This window comes from Pristiophorus japonicus, chromosome 11, assembly GCF_044704955.1.
Source record: "Pristiophorus japonicus isolate sPriJap1 chromosome 11, sPriJap1.hap1, whole genome shotgun sequence".
In the NCBI taxonomy this organism is placed as follows: Eukaryota; Metazoa; Chordata; class Chondrichthyes; family Pristiophoridae; genus Pristiophorus; species Pristiophorus japonicus.
In genome coordinates this window covers 165982203-166000904 of record NC_091987.1, presented here as the reverse complement: position 1 = coordinate 166000904, position 18702 = coordinate 165982203, and the positions used below count along the sequence as shown (strand labels likewise).

Below are 18702 nucleotides of genomic sequence, written 5' to 3'. Positions count from 1 at the left end.
CAGAGCTATGGGGAGAGTGCAGGGCAGTGGGATTAGTACAGAGCTATGGGGAAGCGCGGGGCAGTGGGTTTAGTTTGGGATTGGTACAGAGCTATGGGGAGAGTGCGGGGCAGTGGGATTAGTTTGGGATTGATACAGGGCTATGGGGAGAGAGTGGGGCAGTGGGATTAGTTTGGGATTGGTACAGAGCTTTGGGGAGTGAGCGGGAATAGTTAATGATAGATACAGGGCTATGGGGAGAGAGCAGGGCAGTGGAATTAGTTTGGGATTGATACAGGGCTATGGGGAGAGAGGCCTGGAATTAGTTTGGGATTGATACACACACACACACACACACGAGACGGAGCCAAAGAAAGAGATATCTTAAAAGGAGGAAAGAGGTTTAAGAGAAGGAATTCTCGAGCTTAGGGTCTAGGCAACTGAAGACACAGCCACCAATGATTGAGCAATTAGAATCAGGGATGCTCAAGAGGGCTGAATTTGAGGAGCGCAGACATCTCGATTGGGATGGGGGGGGGGGGGGGAGCTGGAGGAGATTACAGAGATAGGGAGGATAACTTCAAACATGGAGTTGTGGAAAAGATGGATTTTGGAGGCAACAACACGTATAAGGACTTTTAAGTTTTAAGTCTTATAGTAATTTGTAGCTTTTGCATTACAGAGCACAGCCGATGGGACAGTCACTGAAGTATACCCAGCGTCCTGATATACAGAGCTTCTGGAAACATTACTTTTTCCAAAACCACCTACAAACAGAAAGCTCCTGTGAGAGCAGTAATATAAACAGGCTTCTATAAACAGCAACGTATACAGCACTATACAGACACATATATACACACAGCATTCTATATGCAACACTATACACACTAAGAACTATATAAACAGCACCTTAAACAATATACATTCAGCACTGTAAATGCTCTTCAATACAAAGCAATATAAATACCCATTATATCCACAGTACTGTATACACACAGGATCTTGCAAACTGTCAAAACAGGATGCTTCCCTGTCTCCAGAAGGTGTTGCCTCTCACAGCGGAACAGTTACACTGCAACAGCTGCCCTATGGTGCCTCAGCGATTGTCAGATAGTGGCCCAATCCCATCCTCACTCTCGCAGACTCACCTGTGATTGGGGGCAGGACCCCATGCTGATGTTTCACCCCTGGCCCAGGGGCACAAGATAGGTTGCAGGACTCCCATTGCAGTGCCACAGACCGGGGATCTCTGGCCTGTGTAATGTAGCGTCAGTCTGTGCTTGCAGTGTATGCCCTGCAGTCCTGTCAGTCAGAAAGGATTCCTGTCACAGCACCTGCATCATTCAGAAGCTGTTTTATTGCATTTACTGTACAGGTTTGTAATAACATCGTTTGATAGGTTGAAGTAGAATACCATTAGAGTCAGTACACGAGGGGAGAGAGGAGCAGGCCCCCCCAACACTGGGCACAGCTGCCAATGAAATGCAAAATCATAAAAGTGAGAAAACAGTGGAAAATCTGGGTAATAAATAAATCGATCCCGGCACTCGTGTCCGAGACTCCCGCCCCAAGAATCACTGGTCCTGTGGCTGCTTCACTGATGGTGCGGTTGTCACGACGACAGTGGAGATAGGTTTGGTGCAGCTGATTGCCGTTCCTTGGTGAAGCTGTGAAGCGGGAAGGTGCTGGATCCGCACCTGCGTACAAGAGACAGACACAATGTTAGAGCAGCTTTCTGGCAGCAAACCTTCATGGACTGTTATTGGGGCAATTACTCACAATAAGAACATAAGAAATAGAAGCAGGAGCGGACCATACGGCCCTCGAGTGTGTTCCGCCATTCAATAAGATCGTGGCTGATCTTCTACCTCAACACTTTCCTGTCTGATCCCCATGATTCCCTTAGTAACCAAATTCTATCGATCTCAGCCTTGAATATACTCGATGACTGAGCATCCTCAGCCCTCTGGGGTAGGGAATTCCAAAGGTTCACAACAATCTGAGCGAAGACGTTTCTCCTCATCTCAGTCCTAAAAATGCACGGCCACTTATCCTGGATGATGCCCCCAAGCTCTAGACTCTCCAGCCAGGGGAAACAGCTGCTCAGCATCTACCCTGACAATTCCCCTATGTTTCAATGAGATCACCTCTCATTCTTCTAAACTCCAGAGAGTATAAGCCCAATCTATTCAATCACTCCTCAGAGGACAACCTCCTTATCCCAGGAATCAATCGAGTGAACCTTCGTTGCACAACCTCTAAGGGAAGTATACCCTTCCTCAGCTAAGGAGACCAAAACTGTGTGGTCTCACCAAAGCCCTATACAATTGTTGCAAGACTTCCTTACTTTTGAACTCCACCCCCTTGCAATAAAGGCCAACATGCCATTTGCCTTTCTATTCGCTTGCTGAATCTGCATGCTAACTTTGTGTTTCCTGTCCGAGGACACCGAAATCTCTCTGAACAACAACATTTAATAGTTTCTTACCATTTAAGAATATTCTGTTTTTCTATTCTTCCAAAGTGAATAACCTCACATTTTCCCAAATTTGTAAGAATGTAAAGGTTTAATGCAGACACTGTAAGCTTTTTGTAAAATTAAGCTAGATTGCCAAACTATCAATTTTAGCTGTAAACCAGGGCTCCATCCTGTTATTGATTAAAGCCCTTGCAAAGCCTATCCTGTTGCAAAGCCTGTCATACACAAGGTCGAGGAGGAACAAGAGGTTGAAGATGCCAGACAAGATAAAGAAGAGTCAATAAGTACTATGTGTTGGTTTGCTCACTGGGCAAACCTGCCATGGACAGACATGATTGAACTTTGGTAGTCAAACGATCAGAACTTTGGGGGATTAAAAAAGGGATTGCAAACATTCAGCATTGAGATATAAGATCCACAAGAGTTGTCAAGCCTGTGTAGGTGGTCATAATGCTGGGCCAGCACCTACCTAGCTAAAGAAGATGTCACACGCTACTCTGCCCAGCGACTGAACGGGTAATAACCATACAGATCTGCAAATTACTGCCGCCTAATAATAGATTCACTGTAACAAATTGGTATCAAGTCTGAATCCTCAAGACTTCGAACACATTGTACTCCAGCTGCCACCTTCGTGCCCACTCACTTAGCCTGTTTATATCCCTTTGCAGACTCTTTGTGTCGTCCTCACAACTTACTTTCCCACCTAACTTTGTATCGTCAGCAAACTTGAATACATTGCACTCGGGGTGTAATTGGGGGATTTAACTGAACTGTTACTTGAGTGACTGAGGAAACATCAGACATCAGACATTAGGTATTCAGTGATTCCAGAGTGTAGGGGTCTGCTGTGTGGCCTTCCTCTGGTGCAGGAGCCTCTACGATGCTGACCAAATGGAGGAATGTTCACCTCTCCGCAGATGTGGGGTGAAGGTACCAGCGTTACCGGCCCGTGGGCACAGAGTGCCCCTCGCGAGCCTGTGCTGCCGGTCATCCCTCCTCAGAATCCCTAGCAAACATATCAAACTGGGGGATGGGGTCACCCGAGAAACCCCTCAGTGTCAGTAACAGTGGGGGGAGGGATTATTATTTAAAAACAGTCGGCACAAAGACACGAGAACTAACAGCAACAAGCAAAACAACGTGGGTCAAAAAGTGACAATGAACTTATTTCCTGGACCTTTAAACCATTGCCCTGCTCCCGCTCTCCCCGCTCCCCCCTTTCTCTCTCTCTCCCCATTTCCCGCTCGCTCTCTCTCCCCTGTCCTCACCTCCCCAGCTTACCTTTCCTGCTCTCCCCCTTTCCCGCTCCTCCCCCCCACCCCCGACTCCCCACCCTTTCCCGCTCTCCCCCCTTTCCCCCTCCCTCCCCCCTTTCCCCCCAGTTACCTGTGTGGCCTGACCCTGCTGTTGGAGCTGCTGGAGTTGCTGGGCTGTAACAAAGCTGACAGGCTTGTTCCCGGCAATCAATTTGGTCCCTGCTGGCATGGTCGTTAGAATGATGTTTCTGCCAAGTCCACTGATACTAGGAGGAGATAAAATACATTCACAAACCGATACATTTTCAGAACTTCAACAAAAACAAACAAGGGTTGTCGCGTCTTCCCCCAAAGGCTTGGTCTCTCTGGGAAAGGTTCCATGTGTGTTCGACACCCTCTGGTCCACCACCCAGGTGGCTGTTGGCCATGTGGCCTGAGAATGACTGTTGAGATGGTCACTACCCGATCATCACCCCATTGGTGGGCACAGCTCCCAGCAGGCTCACTCAGCAGCAACCAGAAGGTCCCCTCCCTAATCCAGGCATTTGCAGGCCAATTAAAACACTCCTGCATCTTCCTAAACAGATTAGGGAGCACCAGAACAGGAGAAGGCCAGTCAGCCCCTCAAGCCTGTCAGCCATTCAATGAGGTCATGGCTGATTTGTATCTCAACTCCATATACCCACCTTGGTTCCCTATCCCTTAACACTCTAACCCAAAAAAAATCAATCTCAGTTTTGACATTTTCAATTCACCCCCAGCCTCAACAGCTTTTTGGGGAGAGAGTTCTAGATCTCCACTGCCCCATGTGTGAATAAGTGCTTCCTGACATCACGCCTGAACGGCCTGGCTCTAATTTTAAGGTTATACCCCTTTGTTCTGCACTCCCCCACCAGAGGGGAGTGCAGAACTCGCTACGTGTCCGCTGTGGCTCAGTGGGTTACCCTCTTTCTGAGTCAGAAGATTGTGTGTTCAAGTCCCACTCCAGAGACTTGAGCACAAAAATCTAGACTGACCCCAGCGCAGTGCTGAGGAAGTGCTGCACTGTCGGAGGTGCTGTCTTTTGGATGGGACGTTAAACCTAGGCCCCGTCTGCAATCTCGGGTGGACCCAACAGATCCCATGGCACTATTTTGAAGAGCAGGGGGGTTACCCTCGGTATCCTGGCCAATATTTATCCCTCCATCAACTAACAAAAACAGATTATCTGGTCGTCATCACGCTGCTGTCCGTGGGAGCTTGCTGTGCGCAACTGGTGTCGTGTTTCCCACATTACAAGTGACCACACTTCAAAATTACTTCATTGGCTGTAAAGCGCTTTGGGGTGTCCTGAGGTCGTTAAAGGCGCTATATTAATGCAAGTCTCTTTTTTTTAAATCTATCCTATCAACTCCTTTAATCGTCTTAAACACCTCAATTATATCACCCGTTAATCCTCGATACTGAAGGAATTACAAGCCTGGGGTATGCAACTGGTCCTCATTATTTAACCCTTTTAATCCCGGTTTGCCTAACTCAGCACATACTGATAAAAGAATCTGATCTTTCTGGTTTGTAAGGTTTAATTTCACATCGGCTTTGCACGTGGGGTCTGACAGCAGAGACTAGCTTCAGGGCGATGGCCTCAGACTAGTACTGGACTGAGGAATAGATTATAAAAGCAAGGTGATCATGCTAGAACTTGATAAATCACTGGTTAGGTCTCAGCAGGAGTATTGTGGACAAATCTGGGCAGCACATGTCAGGAAAGGGTACAGAGGGGATTCACCAGGATGTTACCAGGGGTGAAGGATTTCCGTCATGAGGAGAGGTTGGAAAAGTTAGGACTGGTCTCCTTAGAACAGAGAAAATGCTAGAACATGTGAAAACCTCTATTGGTCACTTCAAGATGATGAGAGGCTTTAAGAGAGAAAAACTATTCCCCATGGTGAGTGGACACAGATTCAAAATCAATGGCAAAAGATCGAGAGGGGAGATGAGGAGAAATATTTTCACTCCGTGGTCAGGATCTGGAACGCTCTACCTGAAAAGGTCGTGGATATCAATTCCATAAATAATTTTAAAAGGAATCATAGAATGGTTACAGCTTAGGAGGCCATTCAGCCCGTGCCAGCTCTCTGTAAAAGCACGTCAGCCAGTCCCACTCCCTCGCTCTTTCCCCGGAGCCCTGCACCTCCGTTTGCTTCAGGTACTTATTTAATTCCCTTTTGAAAGCCACGATTGAATCTGCCCCCGCCCACTTTATCCCCGGTATCACTGACCCCGCCCACTTTATCCCCGGGATCACTGACTCCGCCCACTTTATCCCCGGTAACACTGACCCTGCCCATTTTATCCACTTGATCACTGACCCCACCCACTTTACCACCGGGATTACGGACCCCGCCCACTTTATCCCCGGGATCACTGACTCCGCCCACTTTATCCCAGGTATCACTGACCCTGCCCACTTTATCCCCGGGATCACAGGCCCCGCCCACTTTACCCCAGGCCCGGGATCACAGACCCCGCCCACTAAATCCCAGGTATCACTGACCCCACCCACTTTATCCCAGGGATCACTGACTCCACCCACTTTATCCCAGGTATCACTGACCCTGCCCACTTTATCCCCGGGATCACAGGCCCCGCCCACTTTACCCCAGGCCCGGGATCACAGACACCGCCCACTATATCCCAGGTATCACTGACCCCGCCCACTTTATCCCAGGGATCACAGACCCCACCCACTTTATCCCAGGGATCACAGACCCCGCCCACTTTATCCCAGGTTTCACAGACCCCGCTCACTTTATCCCCGGGATCACAGACCCCGCCCACTTTATCCCAGGTATCACTGACCCTGCCCACTTTATCCCAGGTATCACTGACCCCGCCCACTTTATCACAGGGCTCACAGACCCCACCCACTTCATCCCAGGGATCACAGACCCCACCCACTTTATCCCCTTGATCACTGATCCCACCCACTTTACAACTGGGATCACTGACCCCGCCCACTTGATCCCTGGGATCACTGACCCCGCCCACTTTATCCCTGGGTTCACTGACCCCGCCCACTGTATCCCCGGGATCACAGGCCCCGCCCACTTTACCCCAGGGCCAGGATCACAGACCCCACCCACTTTATCCCCGGGATCACTGACCCCGCCCACTTTATCCCAGGTATCACTGACCATATGAACTTTATCCGAGGTACCACTTACTTTGCCCCGAGGTTGCCCTTGATGATTGGTCCTGCCATCACCCCTTTTCCTTTGAGGGGTTGGTTCAGTACTGATAAAGGCACGGTTATTGTAGCGGGCAGCTTGGCCTGCAGAAAGGAATCAGAAACAAATCATCAGGTCATCACCAGTAACATGGTGCCAGTGCTGTAATGCATTCCGGGTTACTGACTGGGGGCAATATCTTCCTCACTCACTGGACATCACTCTACCGGAATAAACAAATAAGCAACGGGACAGTAGGTTTTTCAGTGTAACTCCCAGACCCACGATTAAAAACTTCCGGTGCAGTAACGCTCATACCTCGCTATATGCTAATCCTACAGTTACTCCATTTCACACTATATACCAGCCCCTGATACAGTGTCACCCCCAGAGCATACTTTATAGAAAACCAGTACACAGATTCTGTTATATATCAAATCTGGTACATTCCCAAATCACTCCCAGACCCGCTATATACAAACCCTGGTACGCACTCACTCTCAGACCCACTATATACAACCTCCTAGCATACACTCACTCTTAGACCTGCTATATACACAACCTCCTGGTACACACTCACTCCTAGACCTGCTATATACAAACCCTGGCACACACTCACTCCCAGACTTCCCAGGTAGTACCGGATGCCAATGTTGGTCAGCGAGGACAAGAGTGATGGGTGAATGGGATGGGATACGGAAAGCGGAGTTTTGGATGGACTGCAGTTTATGGGAGTTAGAGGATGGGAGGTCAGCAGAGAGAGCAGTGGAATAGTCGCGTCTAGAGGTGGCAAAAGCATGGATGAAGATTTCAGCAGCAGACGGGCTGAAGTAGGGGCAGAGACGGTTAATATTGCAATTTGGAAGTAGGCTCAGCACAGGGTATAATAGGGCTTCAAGGTTTGCAAAAATCTGGTTCAGCCTGAAACAGTGGCCAGGGAATCAGCAGCAAGGATCCAAAGTTTGTGGTGGGAGATTAAAATGATGCCGTTGGAGGAGATTGTGGCTCGTGGATGTCAGGGAAGCAGAGTGACAGCATATAGAGAATGGAGTGTTCAGCAAATGCTTTCAGCTACTAGATTTATCCATAAGACCTCTCACCTGTTTTCAGAAACAGTTAAGCATCACATCAGACCTAATTTTAAGTTTAAATATCAAACTTACTTTTGCAAAAGATGAACAAGCGCATAAGTAAGAGTCATATAACAGTTACATATCTACAGGAGGCATCCTTCCACCCAACAGTGAGTGCACAACATTCTGAAAAGATTGCAGCTCTAGGCTCATTTTAAGTGTGTTTCTATTTCTAGAATTTCTTACCACTGCAGCAGCCCAAATTAATCAAATTCATTTCTTGAAAATTCAAATTGACTTTTCTCTTTCAGACTGATGGATTCCTTGAGAATTTCAAGCAGACTGGAATTTAAACAGAGCAGTTCCCTTTATATCCCAGGAAATGGTGCTGGCACATCCTTGCAGTTTGAATTTCTTACTATTCAAATTTAAAAGCAGTAATTTACAAACTGAACAATTCACACAGCATGGTGAAAGTTTAAATTAGTCCTTATTCCAGCCTACAGGAGGATGCAGAGACTTCAAGGGTTTATTGACAGGCTAAGGGAGTGGGCAAGAACATGGCAAATGGAATATCATGTGGAAAAATGTGAAGTTATCCACTTTGGTAGGAAAATAGAAAAAGAATATGTTTTTAAATGGTGAGAAATTGGGAAATGTTGGTGTTCAGAGGGACCTTGTACGCCAATCACTGAAAGTTAACATGCAGAAAGCAAATAGTATGTTGGCCTTTATTACAAGAAGATTTGAGTAAACATGTTTTACTGCAATTATACAGGGCCCTGGTGAGACCACACCTGGAGTAGTGTGTACAGTTTTGGTCTCCTTACCTCAGGAAGGATATACTTGCTATAGAGGGAGTGCAACGAAGGTTCACCAGACTGATTCCTGGGATGGGGGGGATTGTCCTATGAGGAGAGATAGAGTAGACGAGGCCTACATTCTCTAGAGTTCAGAAGAATGAGAGGTGATCTCATTCAAACATACACAATTCTTATAGGACTCGACAGGGTAGAAGCAGGGAGGGTGTTTTACCCTGGCTGGGGAGTCTAGAGCCAAGGGTCACAGGCTCAGAATAAGGGATTGGCCATTTAGTACTGAGATGAGGAGAATTTCTTCACTAAGAGGGTGGTAAATCTTTGGAATTCTCTACCCGAGAGGGCTGTGGAGGCTCAGTCTTTGAGTATATTCAAAACAGAGATCGATAGATATTTGGATATTAAGGGAATCAAGGGATATGGGGATAGTTTTTAAAAAAGGAGGGAGAGAGAAAACAGGGAATTATAGACCGGTCAGCCTGACATCGGTAGTGGGTAAAATGATGGAATCAATTATTAAGGATATCATAGCAGTGCATTTGGAAAGAGGTGACATGATAGGTCCAAGTCAGCATGGATTTGTGAAAGGGAAATCATGCTTGACAAATCTTCTGGAATTTTTTGAGGATGTTTCCAGTAGAGTGGATAAGGGAGAACCAGTTGATGTGGTATATTTGGACTTTCAGAAGGCGTTCGACAAGGTCCCACACAAGAGATTGATGTGCAAAGTTAGAGCACATGGGATTGGGGGTAGTGTGCTGACATGGATTGAGAACTGGTTGTCAGACAGGAAGCAAAGAGTAGGAGTAAATGGGTACTTTTCTGAATGGCAGGCAGTGACTAGTGGGGTACCGCAAGGTTCTGTGCTGGGGCCCCAGCTGTTTACACTGTACATTAATGATTTAGACGAGGGGATTAAATGTAGTATCTCCAAATTTGCGGATGACACTAAGTTGGGTGGCAGTGTGAGCTGCGAGGAGGATGCTGTGAGGCTGCAGAGCGACTTGGATAGGTTAGGTGAGTGGCCAAATGCATGGCAGATGAAGTATAATGTGGATAAATGTGAGGTTATCCACTTTGGTGGTAAAAACAGAGAGACAGACTATTATCTGAATGGTGACAGATTAGGAAAAGGGGAGGTGCAAAGAGACCTGGGTGTCATGGTACATCAGTCATTGAAGGTTGGCATGCAGGTGCAGCAGGCGGTTAAGAAAGCAAATGGCATGTTGGTCTTCATAGCAAGGGGATTTGAGTACAGGGGCAGGGAGGTGTTGCTACAGTTGTACAGGGCCTTGGTGAGGCCACACCTGGAGTATTGTGTACAGTTTTGGTCTCCTAACCTGAGGAAGGACATTCTTGCTATTGAGGGAGTGCAGCGAAGGTTCACCAGACTGATTCCCGGGATGGCAGGACTGACCTATCAAGAAAGACTGGATCAACTGGGCTTGTATTCACTGGAGTTCAGAAGAATGAGATGGGACCTCATAGAAACATTTAAAATTCTGACGGGGTTAGACAGGTTAGATGCAGGAAGAATGTTCCCAATGTTGGGGAAGTCCAGAACCAGAGGTCACAGTCTAAGGATAAGGGGTAAGCCATTTAGGACCGAGATGCAGAGGAACTTCTTCACCCAGAGAGTGGTGAACCTGTGGAATTCTCTACCACAGAAAGTTGTTGAGGCCAATTCACTAAATATATTCAAAAAGGAGTTAGATGAGGTCCTTACTACTAGTGGGATCAAGGGGTATGGCGAGAAAGCAGGAATGGGGTACTGAAGTTGAATGTTCAGCCATGAACTCATTGAATGGCGGTGCAGGCTAGAAGGGCCGAATGGCCTACTCCTGCACCTATTTTCTATGTTTCTATGTTTAGTACAGGAAAGTGGAGTTGAGGTAGAAGATCAGCCATAATTTATTGAATGGCGGAGCAGGCTCGAGAGTCCGAATGGCCGACTCCTGCTCCTAATTCTTATGTTCTTACAATCAATGAAACGTGAAACATTGATGAGATTCTGACTTAGCATGCTGTTAAACTCTCTGAAGAAGAACTTCCTTGCAGTTTTCCTAAACTCCCGCCATAACTTTGGTGCAAAGCCTGAAGACACACATCTTGCCGATCTTCGGCCAGCGTTGACAGGACATTGGGAGGTCTCCTGCAGAATTTCTATCCTCGTGTATTGGGATTGAATTTAAGGAGACAGCACCAATCAAAATGGAACACAAATACTTCACTTTTGTCACATCCATCAATAACGTGATTGGATGTCTGCCGAGTGGGGAAGAATCTGTTTTCTCTTCCAAGCAGCAGGCTGCCCCTTTAAAGAAAGGCAGAACACACAGCTCTGCGATACCAGGGGTGACAGGCAAAGGGAGTTATTACTGAAAGATAATGCAATGCGTGGGCCTGAACGAACATTGGTGACAGTGCTGCAAGTGTGCTGATTTAACAAGCTTAGTGACGTTTTTGTGATATAACGGAGCCTTGGTGAGGGTTGTGTGACATAACGGAGCGGTGGTGAGGGTTGTGCGATATAACGGAACCTTGGTGAGGGTTGTGAGATATAACGGAGCAGTGGTGAGGGTTGTGAGATATAACGGAGCAGTGGTGAGGGTTGAGAGATATAACGGAGCAGTGGTGAGGGTTGAGATATAACGGAGCGGTGGTGAGGGTTGTGTGACATAACGGAGCCTTGGTGAGGGTTGAGATATAACGGAGCGGTGGTGAGGGTTGTGAGATATAACGGAGCCTTGGTGAGGTTTATGTGATATAACGGAGCGGTGGTGAGGGTTGAGAGATATAACAGAGCGGTGGTGAGGGTTGTGAGATAAAACGGAGCGGTTGTGAGATATAACGGAGCCTTGGTGAGGGTTGTGAGATATAACGGAGCGGTGGTGAGGGTTATGTGATATAACGGAGCGGTGGTGAGGGTTGTGAGATATAACAGAGCGGTGGTGAGGGTTGTGAGATATAACAGAGCGGTGGTGAGGGTTGTGAGATAAAACGGAGCCTTGGTGAGGGTTGTGAGATATAACAGAGCGGTGGTGAGGGTTGTGAGATAAAACAGAGCGGTGGTGAGGGTTGTGAGATATAACGGAGCCTTGGTGAGGGTTATGTGATATAACGGAGCGGTGGTGAGGGTTATGTGATATAACGAAGCGGTGGTGAGGGTTGAGAGATATAACAGAGCGGTGGTGAGGGTTGTGAGATATAACAGAGCGGTGGTGAGGGTTGTGAGATAAAACGGAGCGGTTGTGAGATATAACGGAGCCTTGGTGAGGGTTGTGAGATATAACGGAGCGGTGGTGAGGGTTATGTGATATAACGAAGCGGTGGTGAGGGTTGAGAGATATAACAGAGCGGTGGTGAGGGTTGTGAGATATAACAGAGCGGTGGTGAGGGTTGTGAGATATAACAGAGCGGTGGTGAGGGTTGTGAGATAAAACGGAGCGGTTGTGAGATATAACGGAGCCTTGGTGAGGGTTATGTGATATAACGGAGCGGTGGTGAGGATTGTGAGATATAACGGAGCGGTGGTGAGGGTTGAGATATAACGGAGCCTTGGTGAGGATTGTGAGATATAACGGAGCGGTGGTGTGGGTTGTGAGATATAACGGAGCGGTGGTGAGGGTTGAGATATAACGGAGCCTTGGTGAGGGTTGTGAGATATAACGGAGCGGTGGTGAGGGTTGTGAGATATAACGGAGCGGTGGTGAGGGTTGTGAGATGTAACGGAGCGGTGGTGAGGGTTGTGAGATATAACGGAGCGGTGGTGAGGGTTGTGAGATATAACGGAGCGGTGGTGAGGGTTGAGATATAACGGAGCGGTGGTGAGGGTTGAGATATAACGGAGCGGTGGTGAGGGTTGAGATATAACGGAGCGGTGGTGAGGGTGGTGCTGATCGGGTTGCTTTTTAAAATGAAGTAGCTTAACTACAAAGTTAACTGGTGTCATGTTTGCAGATTTCTGAATATGCCTTCACAGTGATGGAGTCCACACCAACTTAAAACACTTGTGTTTAAAATAGACAGTCACTTATATTGGCCAAAAACGATAAGCATTGTCTATTTGCATGCATGTCAATTTCAAAGTTGCCGGTTACAGGGTCTTAAGCACTCCTTTATTTTGGGTAAAAACTGCTGTTCAGCCTTTGTTAAGTTACATTACGCTCTGCAAATTGTAACTGCCATTTTTTGCATAATTAGCACAATGCTTAACGTCCTGTTTCTTTAATTACATGTTGTCTGCTACAAACACTTAACAGTGGCCTTCGAGTCAAAGTAGAAAGCTCCGTCAACTGTGGCAACATCCAGTTTGAGACTTTAAATACCCTTCGAACCAAAGTTTTATGTTTGAATTTTATCTACACACAAGTGAGAAGTAGTTCATGCTTTTAAACAATGGTATTACTATTTGTTTCTTCTTCTAATAATCCTATTAGATTGCTATAAATCTGTATAAAAGTGTAATTTTTGTATATTCTTATTATAAAGAAGCCTTATTATGGAAGGCTATAACTTTCACTCAGTCTGCACCGTATGAATCAGAAGAAATCTGCCTCATTACATATCTTTGAGAGAAGTCTTATTGAAAGTAGTGTGCACCTGCCTTAAACGTTCTCCCAGCCATCGTGTAACGTGGGCAGATCACGTTACACGAACACAGAATCAGGGAAATTTACAGCACGGAAATAGACCCCCATCGTGTCTGTGCTGACCGATCAAGAGCTATCCAGCCTAATCCCACTTTCCAGCTCTTGGTCCGTAGCCCTGTAGGTTACGGCACTTCAAGTGCACAGCCAAGTACTTTTTAAATGTGGTGAGGGTTTCTGCCTCTACCACCCTTTCAGGGAGTGAGTTCCAGACCCCCACTACCCTCTGGGTGAAAAAAGTTCTCATCGCCCCTCTAATCCTTCTACCAATGACTTTATATCTATGCCCCCTGGTTGTTGACCCCTTTGCTAAGGGAAACAGGTCCTTCCTATCCACACTATACAGGCCCCTCATAATTTTATACACCTCAGTAAGATCTCCCCTCAGCCTGCGCTTTCCCAAAGAAAACAAACCCAGCCTATCCAATCTTTCCTCATAGCTAAAATTCTCCAGACCCGGCAATATCCTGATCAATCCCCTCTGTATGTTGAGCTCCAGGACCAGCTGGCTACACTGCAGCATACATGGGAACCAAAGGTTTCTGGGAGACACGTTCTAGAAGGTAGTCATCCACAGATAGACGGAAACAGTGAAGCAGAGGAAGGGATTTGGGGAACTGTAAGTGAGGGATGAGGATCCAGTACAGGGAAAGCATGCCTGGCTGCAATTGGCCAATGGGAAAACAGTTTTTGATACCTATAATAAGGACAGAGGCACTTATCGAGAATAACATCACGGCACCATGGAGCTATAGTTTGCACTTAGAGAAGATATACGAACCACGAGATCAGGGGGCTGCGAGTTGTGCGTTCCTTTAATTGGGGGATAGGCAGCCTATTTCGTAGCCGAGACCAGGAATCCTGAATGATCTGATGCCTCCCAGGTGCCAGAATAAGGAACGTAACAGAGCAGGTGGGAAAACTTGTGCTAAGGGAGGGGAAGCAGCCGGATGTTGTCTGTCAAGTGGGTAGGATGGAAGCACTGGGGAGAGAGTTTGAGACTGGATGGAAAGACTTTGAGGGTAGGAACTGCAGGATAACTCCTGGGGTCACATGCTGGACAAAGGAGGGAGAGGCAGGTTAGACATGTCAACAGGTGGCCCCAAAGATGGTGTAGATGGGAGGTTTCAGATTCCGAGGGACACTGGGACAAGCGATGAATCGGACTCGTACAAGTGTCCTCGCAGAGAGGGTAAATAAGGCTGGGTGGGCGGGATTAAACTAATAATGCTGGTGGGGGGGCGGGCAAAGAGAGAATTGAACGAATGAGGCTGGGAGCAAGAGGGAAATGGAGGTAGAATGGGTGCAGAAGCTGGATTGTGGCACAGATCAAGGACTGCGACAGAATGATGAAGGTGCCAACACTGATACAGGTAAATTTGAGGTGTGTGAGGATACAGGGAAATACATCTGTCTAATGAGTGGGGAGATGGATGCTTCAAAGTTCAACATATAAAGCAAGGAGTCTGACAATAAAATAGGAGGCCTGGAGGTCCTTGGTGGAGATGGAGGCTACAATATCAGAGGCCTGGATCAAAGCACGATCCTGGATTGTTACAGGGATGCTCTGGTAAAAGAACCCCAGCAACAGCCAGGCAATAGGAGAGCAGGTCAGAGTCCGAGACCTTGGGAACAGCGACCACAATATGGGTGGTTTCAGGCTCGGCTCACAGTGGGAAAGAGGAGTACAATCGAAGCAGTCAACTTCAGGAAGCTGGATAGCAAGGGGTGAGCTGAGGAACCTGGACTGGACAGCACAGCACTGTTAGAGGGAAAACATGGCAGAAAAGTGAGTGTTGTTTAGAAACATTACACACCCGAGCAGAGAACTGACAGGGAGCACTGGGGAAGCAGGGTAACAGAGGGAAATGGGTGATGTGGGAAGTCAGGGACGTTACCAGTATCCCTGTCGACTATGTGTGCGGGAAGTGTATCCGCCTCCAGCTCCTAATGGACAGCATTGCGGCACTGGAGCTGCGGGTGGATTCACTCTGAAGCCTGCATGATGCTGAGAATGACGTGAATAGCACGTTTAGTGAGTTGGTCTCACCGCAGGTAAAGGGTACACAACCAGATAGTAAATGGGTGACCAACAGGAAGAGCAGTGCAAGGAAGGTAGTGCAGGGGTCCCCTGCGGTCATCCCCCTGCAAAACAGATACACTGCTTTGGGTACAGTTGAGGGGAGGGCAGCAGCAGCCAAGTTCATGGCACCGTGGGTGGCTCTGCTGCACAGGAGGGCAGGAAAAAGAGTGGGAGAGCTATAGTGATACGGGATTCGATTGTAAGGGGAATAGATATGCGTTTCTGCGGCCGCAACAGAGACTCCAGGATGGTATGTTGCCTCCCTGGTGCAAGGGTCAAGGATGTCTCGGAGCGGATGCAGGACATTTTGAAAAGGGAGGGTGAACAGCCAGTTGTCGTGGTGCACATAGGCACCAACAATCTAGGTAAAAAACGGGATGAGGTCCTACGAGACGAATTTAGGGAGCTAGGAGCTAAATTAAAAAGTAGGACCTCAAAAGTAGTAATCTCAGGATTGCTACCAGTGCCACGTGCTAGTCAGAGTAGGAATCGCAGGATAGCCCAGATGAATACGTGGCTTGAGGAGTGGTGCAAAAGGGAGGGATTCAAATTCCTGGGATATTGGAACTGGTTCTGGGGGAGGTGGGACCAGTACAAACCGGACGGTCTGCACCTAGGCAGAACCGGAACCAATGTCCTGGGGGGAGTGTTTGCTAGTGCTGTTGGGGAGGAGTTAAACTAACATGGCAGGGGGATGGGAACCTATGCAGGGAGACAGAGGGAAATAAAATGGAGGCAGAAGCAAAAGATAGAAAGGAGAATAGTAAAAGTGGAGGGCAGAGAAACCCAAAAAACAAAAAGGGTCACATTACAGCAAAATTCTAAAGGGGCAAAGTGTGTTAAAAAGACAAGCCTGAAGGCTCTGTGCCTCAATGCGAGGAGTATTCAGAATAAGGTGGACGAATTAACTGTGCAGACAGCAGTTAATGGATATGATGTAATTGGCATCACGGAGACATGGCTCCAGGGTGACCAAGGCTGGGAACTCAACATCCAGTGGTATTCAACATTTAGGAAGGATAGGCAGAGAGGAAAAGGAGGTGGGGTGGTGTTGCTGGTTCAAGAGGAAATTAATGCAATAGTAAGGAGAGACATTAGCCTGGGTGATGTGGAATCGGTATGGGTGGAGCTGCGGAATACCAAAGGGCAGAAAACGCTAGTGGGAGTTGTGTACAGACCACCAAACAGTAGTAGTGAGGCTGAGGACAGCATCAAACAAGAAATAAGGGATGTGTGCAATAAAAGTACATCAGTTATCATGGGCGACTTTAATCTACATATTGATTGGGCGAACCAAACTGGTAGCAATGTGGTGGAGGAGGATTTCCTGGAGTGTATTAGGGATGGTTTTCTCGACCAATATGTCGAGGAACCAACTAGAGAGCTGGCCATCCTAGACTGGGTGATGTGTAATGAGAAGGAACTAATTAGCAATCTTGTTGTGCGAGGTCCCTTGGGGAAGAATGACCATAATTTGGTAGAATTCTTTATTAAGATGAAGAATGACACAGTTAATTCGGAAACTAGGGTCCTGAACTTAAGTAAAGGTAACTTTGACGGTGTGAGGTGTGAATTGGCTAGAATAGACTGGCAAACGATACTTAAAAGGGTTGACGGTGGATAAGCAATGGCAAACATGTAAAGATCACATGGATGAACTTCAGCAATTGTACATCCCTGTCTGGAGTAAAAATAAAATGGGGAAGGTGGCTCAACCGTGGCTAACAAGGGAAATTAAGGATAGGGTTAAAACCAAGGAAGAGGCATATAAATTGGCTGGAAAAAGTAACAAACCTGAGGACTGGGAGAAATTTAGAAGTCAACAGAGGAGGACTAAGGGTTTAATTAAGAGGGGGAAAATAGAGTACGAGAGGAAGCTTGCAGGGAACATAAAAACTGACTGCAAAAGGTTCTATAAATATGTGAAGAGAAAAAGATTAGTGAAGACAAATGTAGGTCCCTTGCAGTCGGATTCAGGTGAATTTATAATGGGGAACAAAGAAATGGCAGACCAATTAAACAAATACTTCGGTTCTGTCTTCACGAAGACACGAATAACCTTCCGAATGTACTAGAGGACAGTGGGTCTAGTGAGAAGGAGGAACTGAAGGATATCCTTATTAGGTGGGAAATTGTGTTAGGGATATTGATGGGATTGAAAGCTGATAAATCCCCGGGGCCTGATCGTCTGCATCCCAGAGTACTTAAGGAAGTGGCCCTAGAAATAGTGGATGCATTGGTGATCATTTTCCAACAGTCTATCGACTCTGGATCAGTTCCTATGGACTGGAGAGTAGCTAATGTAACACCACTTTTTAAAAAAGGAGGGAGAGAAAACAGGTAATTATAGACCGGTTAGCCTGACATTAGTAGTGGGAAAATGTTGGAATCAATCATTAAGGATGAAATAGCAGTGCATTTGGAAAGCAGTGACAGGATCGGTCCAAGTCAGCATGGATTTATGAAAGGGAAATCATGCTTGATGAATCTTCTGGAATTTTTTGAGGATGCAACAAACAGAGTGGACAAGGGAGAACCAGTGGATGTGGTGCATTTGGGCTTTCAAAAGGCTTTTGACAAGGTTCCGCACAAGAGATTGGTGTGCAAAGTCAAAGCACATGGTATTGGGGGTAATGTGCTGATGTGGATGGAGAACTGGTTGACAGTCAGGCAGCAGAGAGTCGGGATAAACGGGTCCTTTTCAGAATGGCAGGCAGTAACTAGTGGAGTGCCGCAGGGCTCAGTGCTGGGACTCTAGCTCTTTACAATATACATTAACGATTTGGATGAAGGAATTGAGTGTAATATCTCCAAGTTTGCAGATGACACTAAACTGGGTGGCGGTGTGAGCTGTGAGGGGGACGCTAAGAGGCTGCAGGGTGACTTGGACAGGTTAGGTGAGTGGGCAAATTCATGGCAGGTGCAATATAATGTGGATAAATGTGAGGTTATCCATTTTGGGGGCAAAAACACGAAGGCAGAATATTATCTGAATGATGGCAGATTTGGAAAAGGGGAGGTCATCAGTCATTGTTCATCAATCATTAAAGGTTGGCATGCAGGTACAGCAGGCGGTGAAGAAGGCAAATGGTATGTTGGCCTTCATAGCTAGGGGATTTGAGTATAGGAGCAGGGCGGTCTTACTGCAGTTGT

At 47.0% G+C, this 18702-nt stretch overlaps 1 protein-coding gene across 4 annotated transcripts in view; it reads right to left on the bottom strand.

Annotated features, from left to right (window-relative positions):
* Positions 1 to 1317: 1317 nt before the first annotated feature.
* The window catches only part of nfrkb (nuclear factor related to kappaB binding protein), an 84670-nt gene continuing 67285 nt past the window's right edge, over positions 1318 to 18702 (bottom strand). For all 4 annotated transcript variants that reach the window (XM_070894244.1, XM_070894247.1, XM_070894246.1 and 1 more), the window contains exons 24-26: positions 6924 to 7030; positions 3848 to 3983; positions 1318 to 1676 (exon numbers count right to left, since the gene is read on the bottom strand). In XM_070894244.1, the coding sequence (XP_070750345.1) occupies positions 1554 to 1676; positions 3848 to 3983; positions 6924 to 7030 (366 nt within the window). In that variant the 3' untranslated portion in view covers positions 1318 to 1553. The remainder of the gene's footprint in view (positions 1677 to 3847; positions 3984 to 6923; positions 7031 to 18702) is intronic.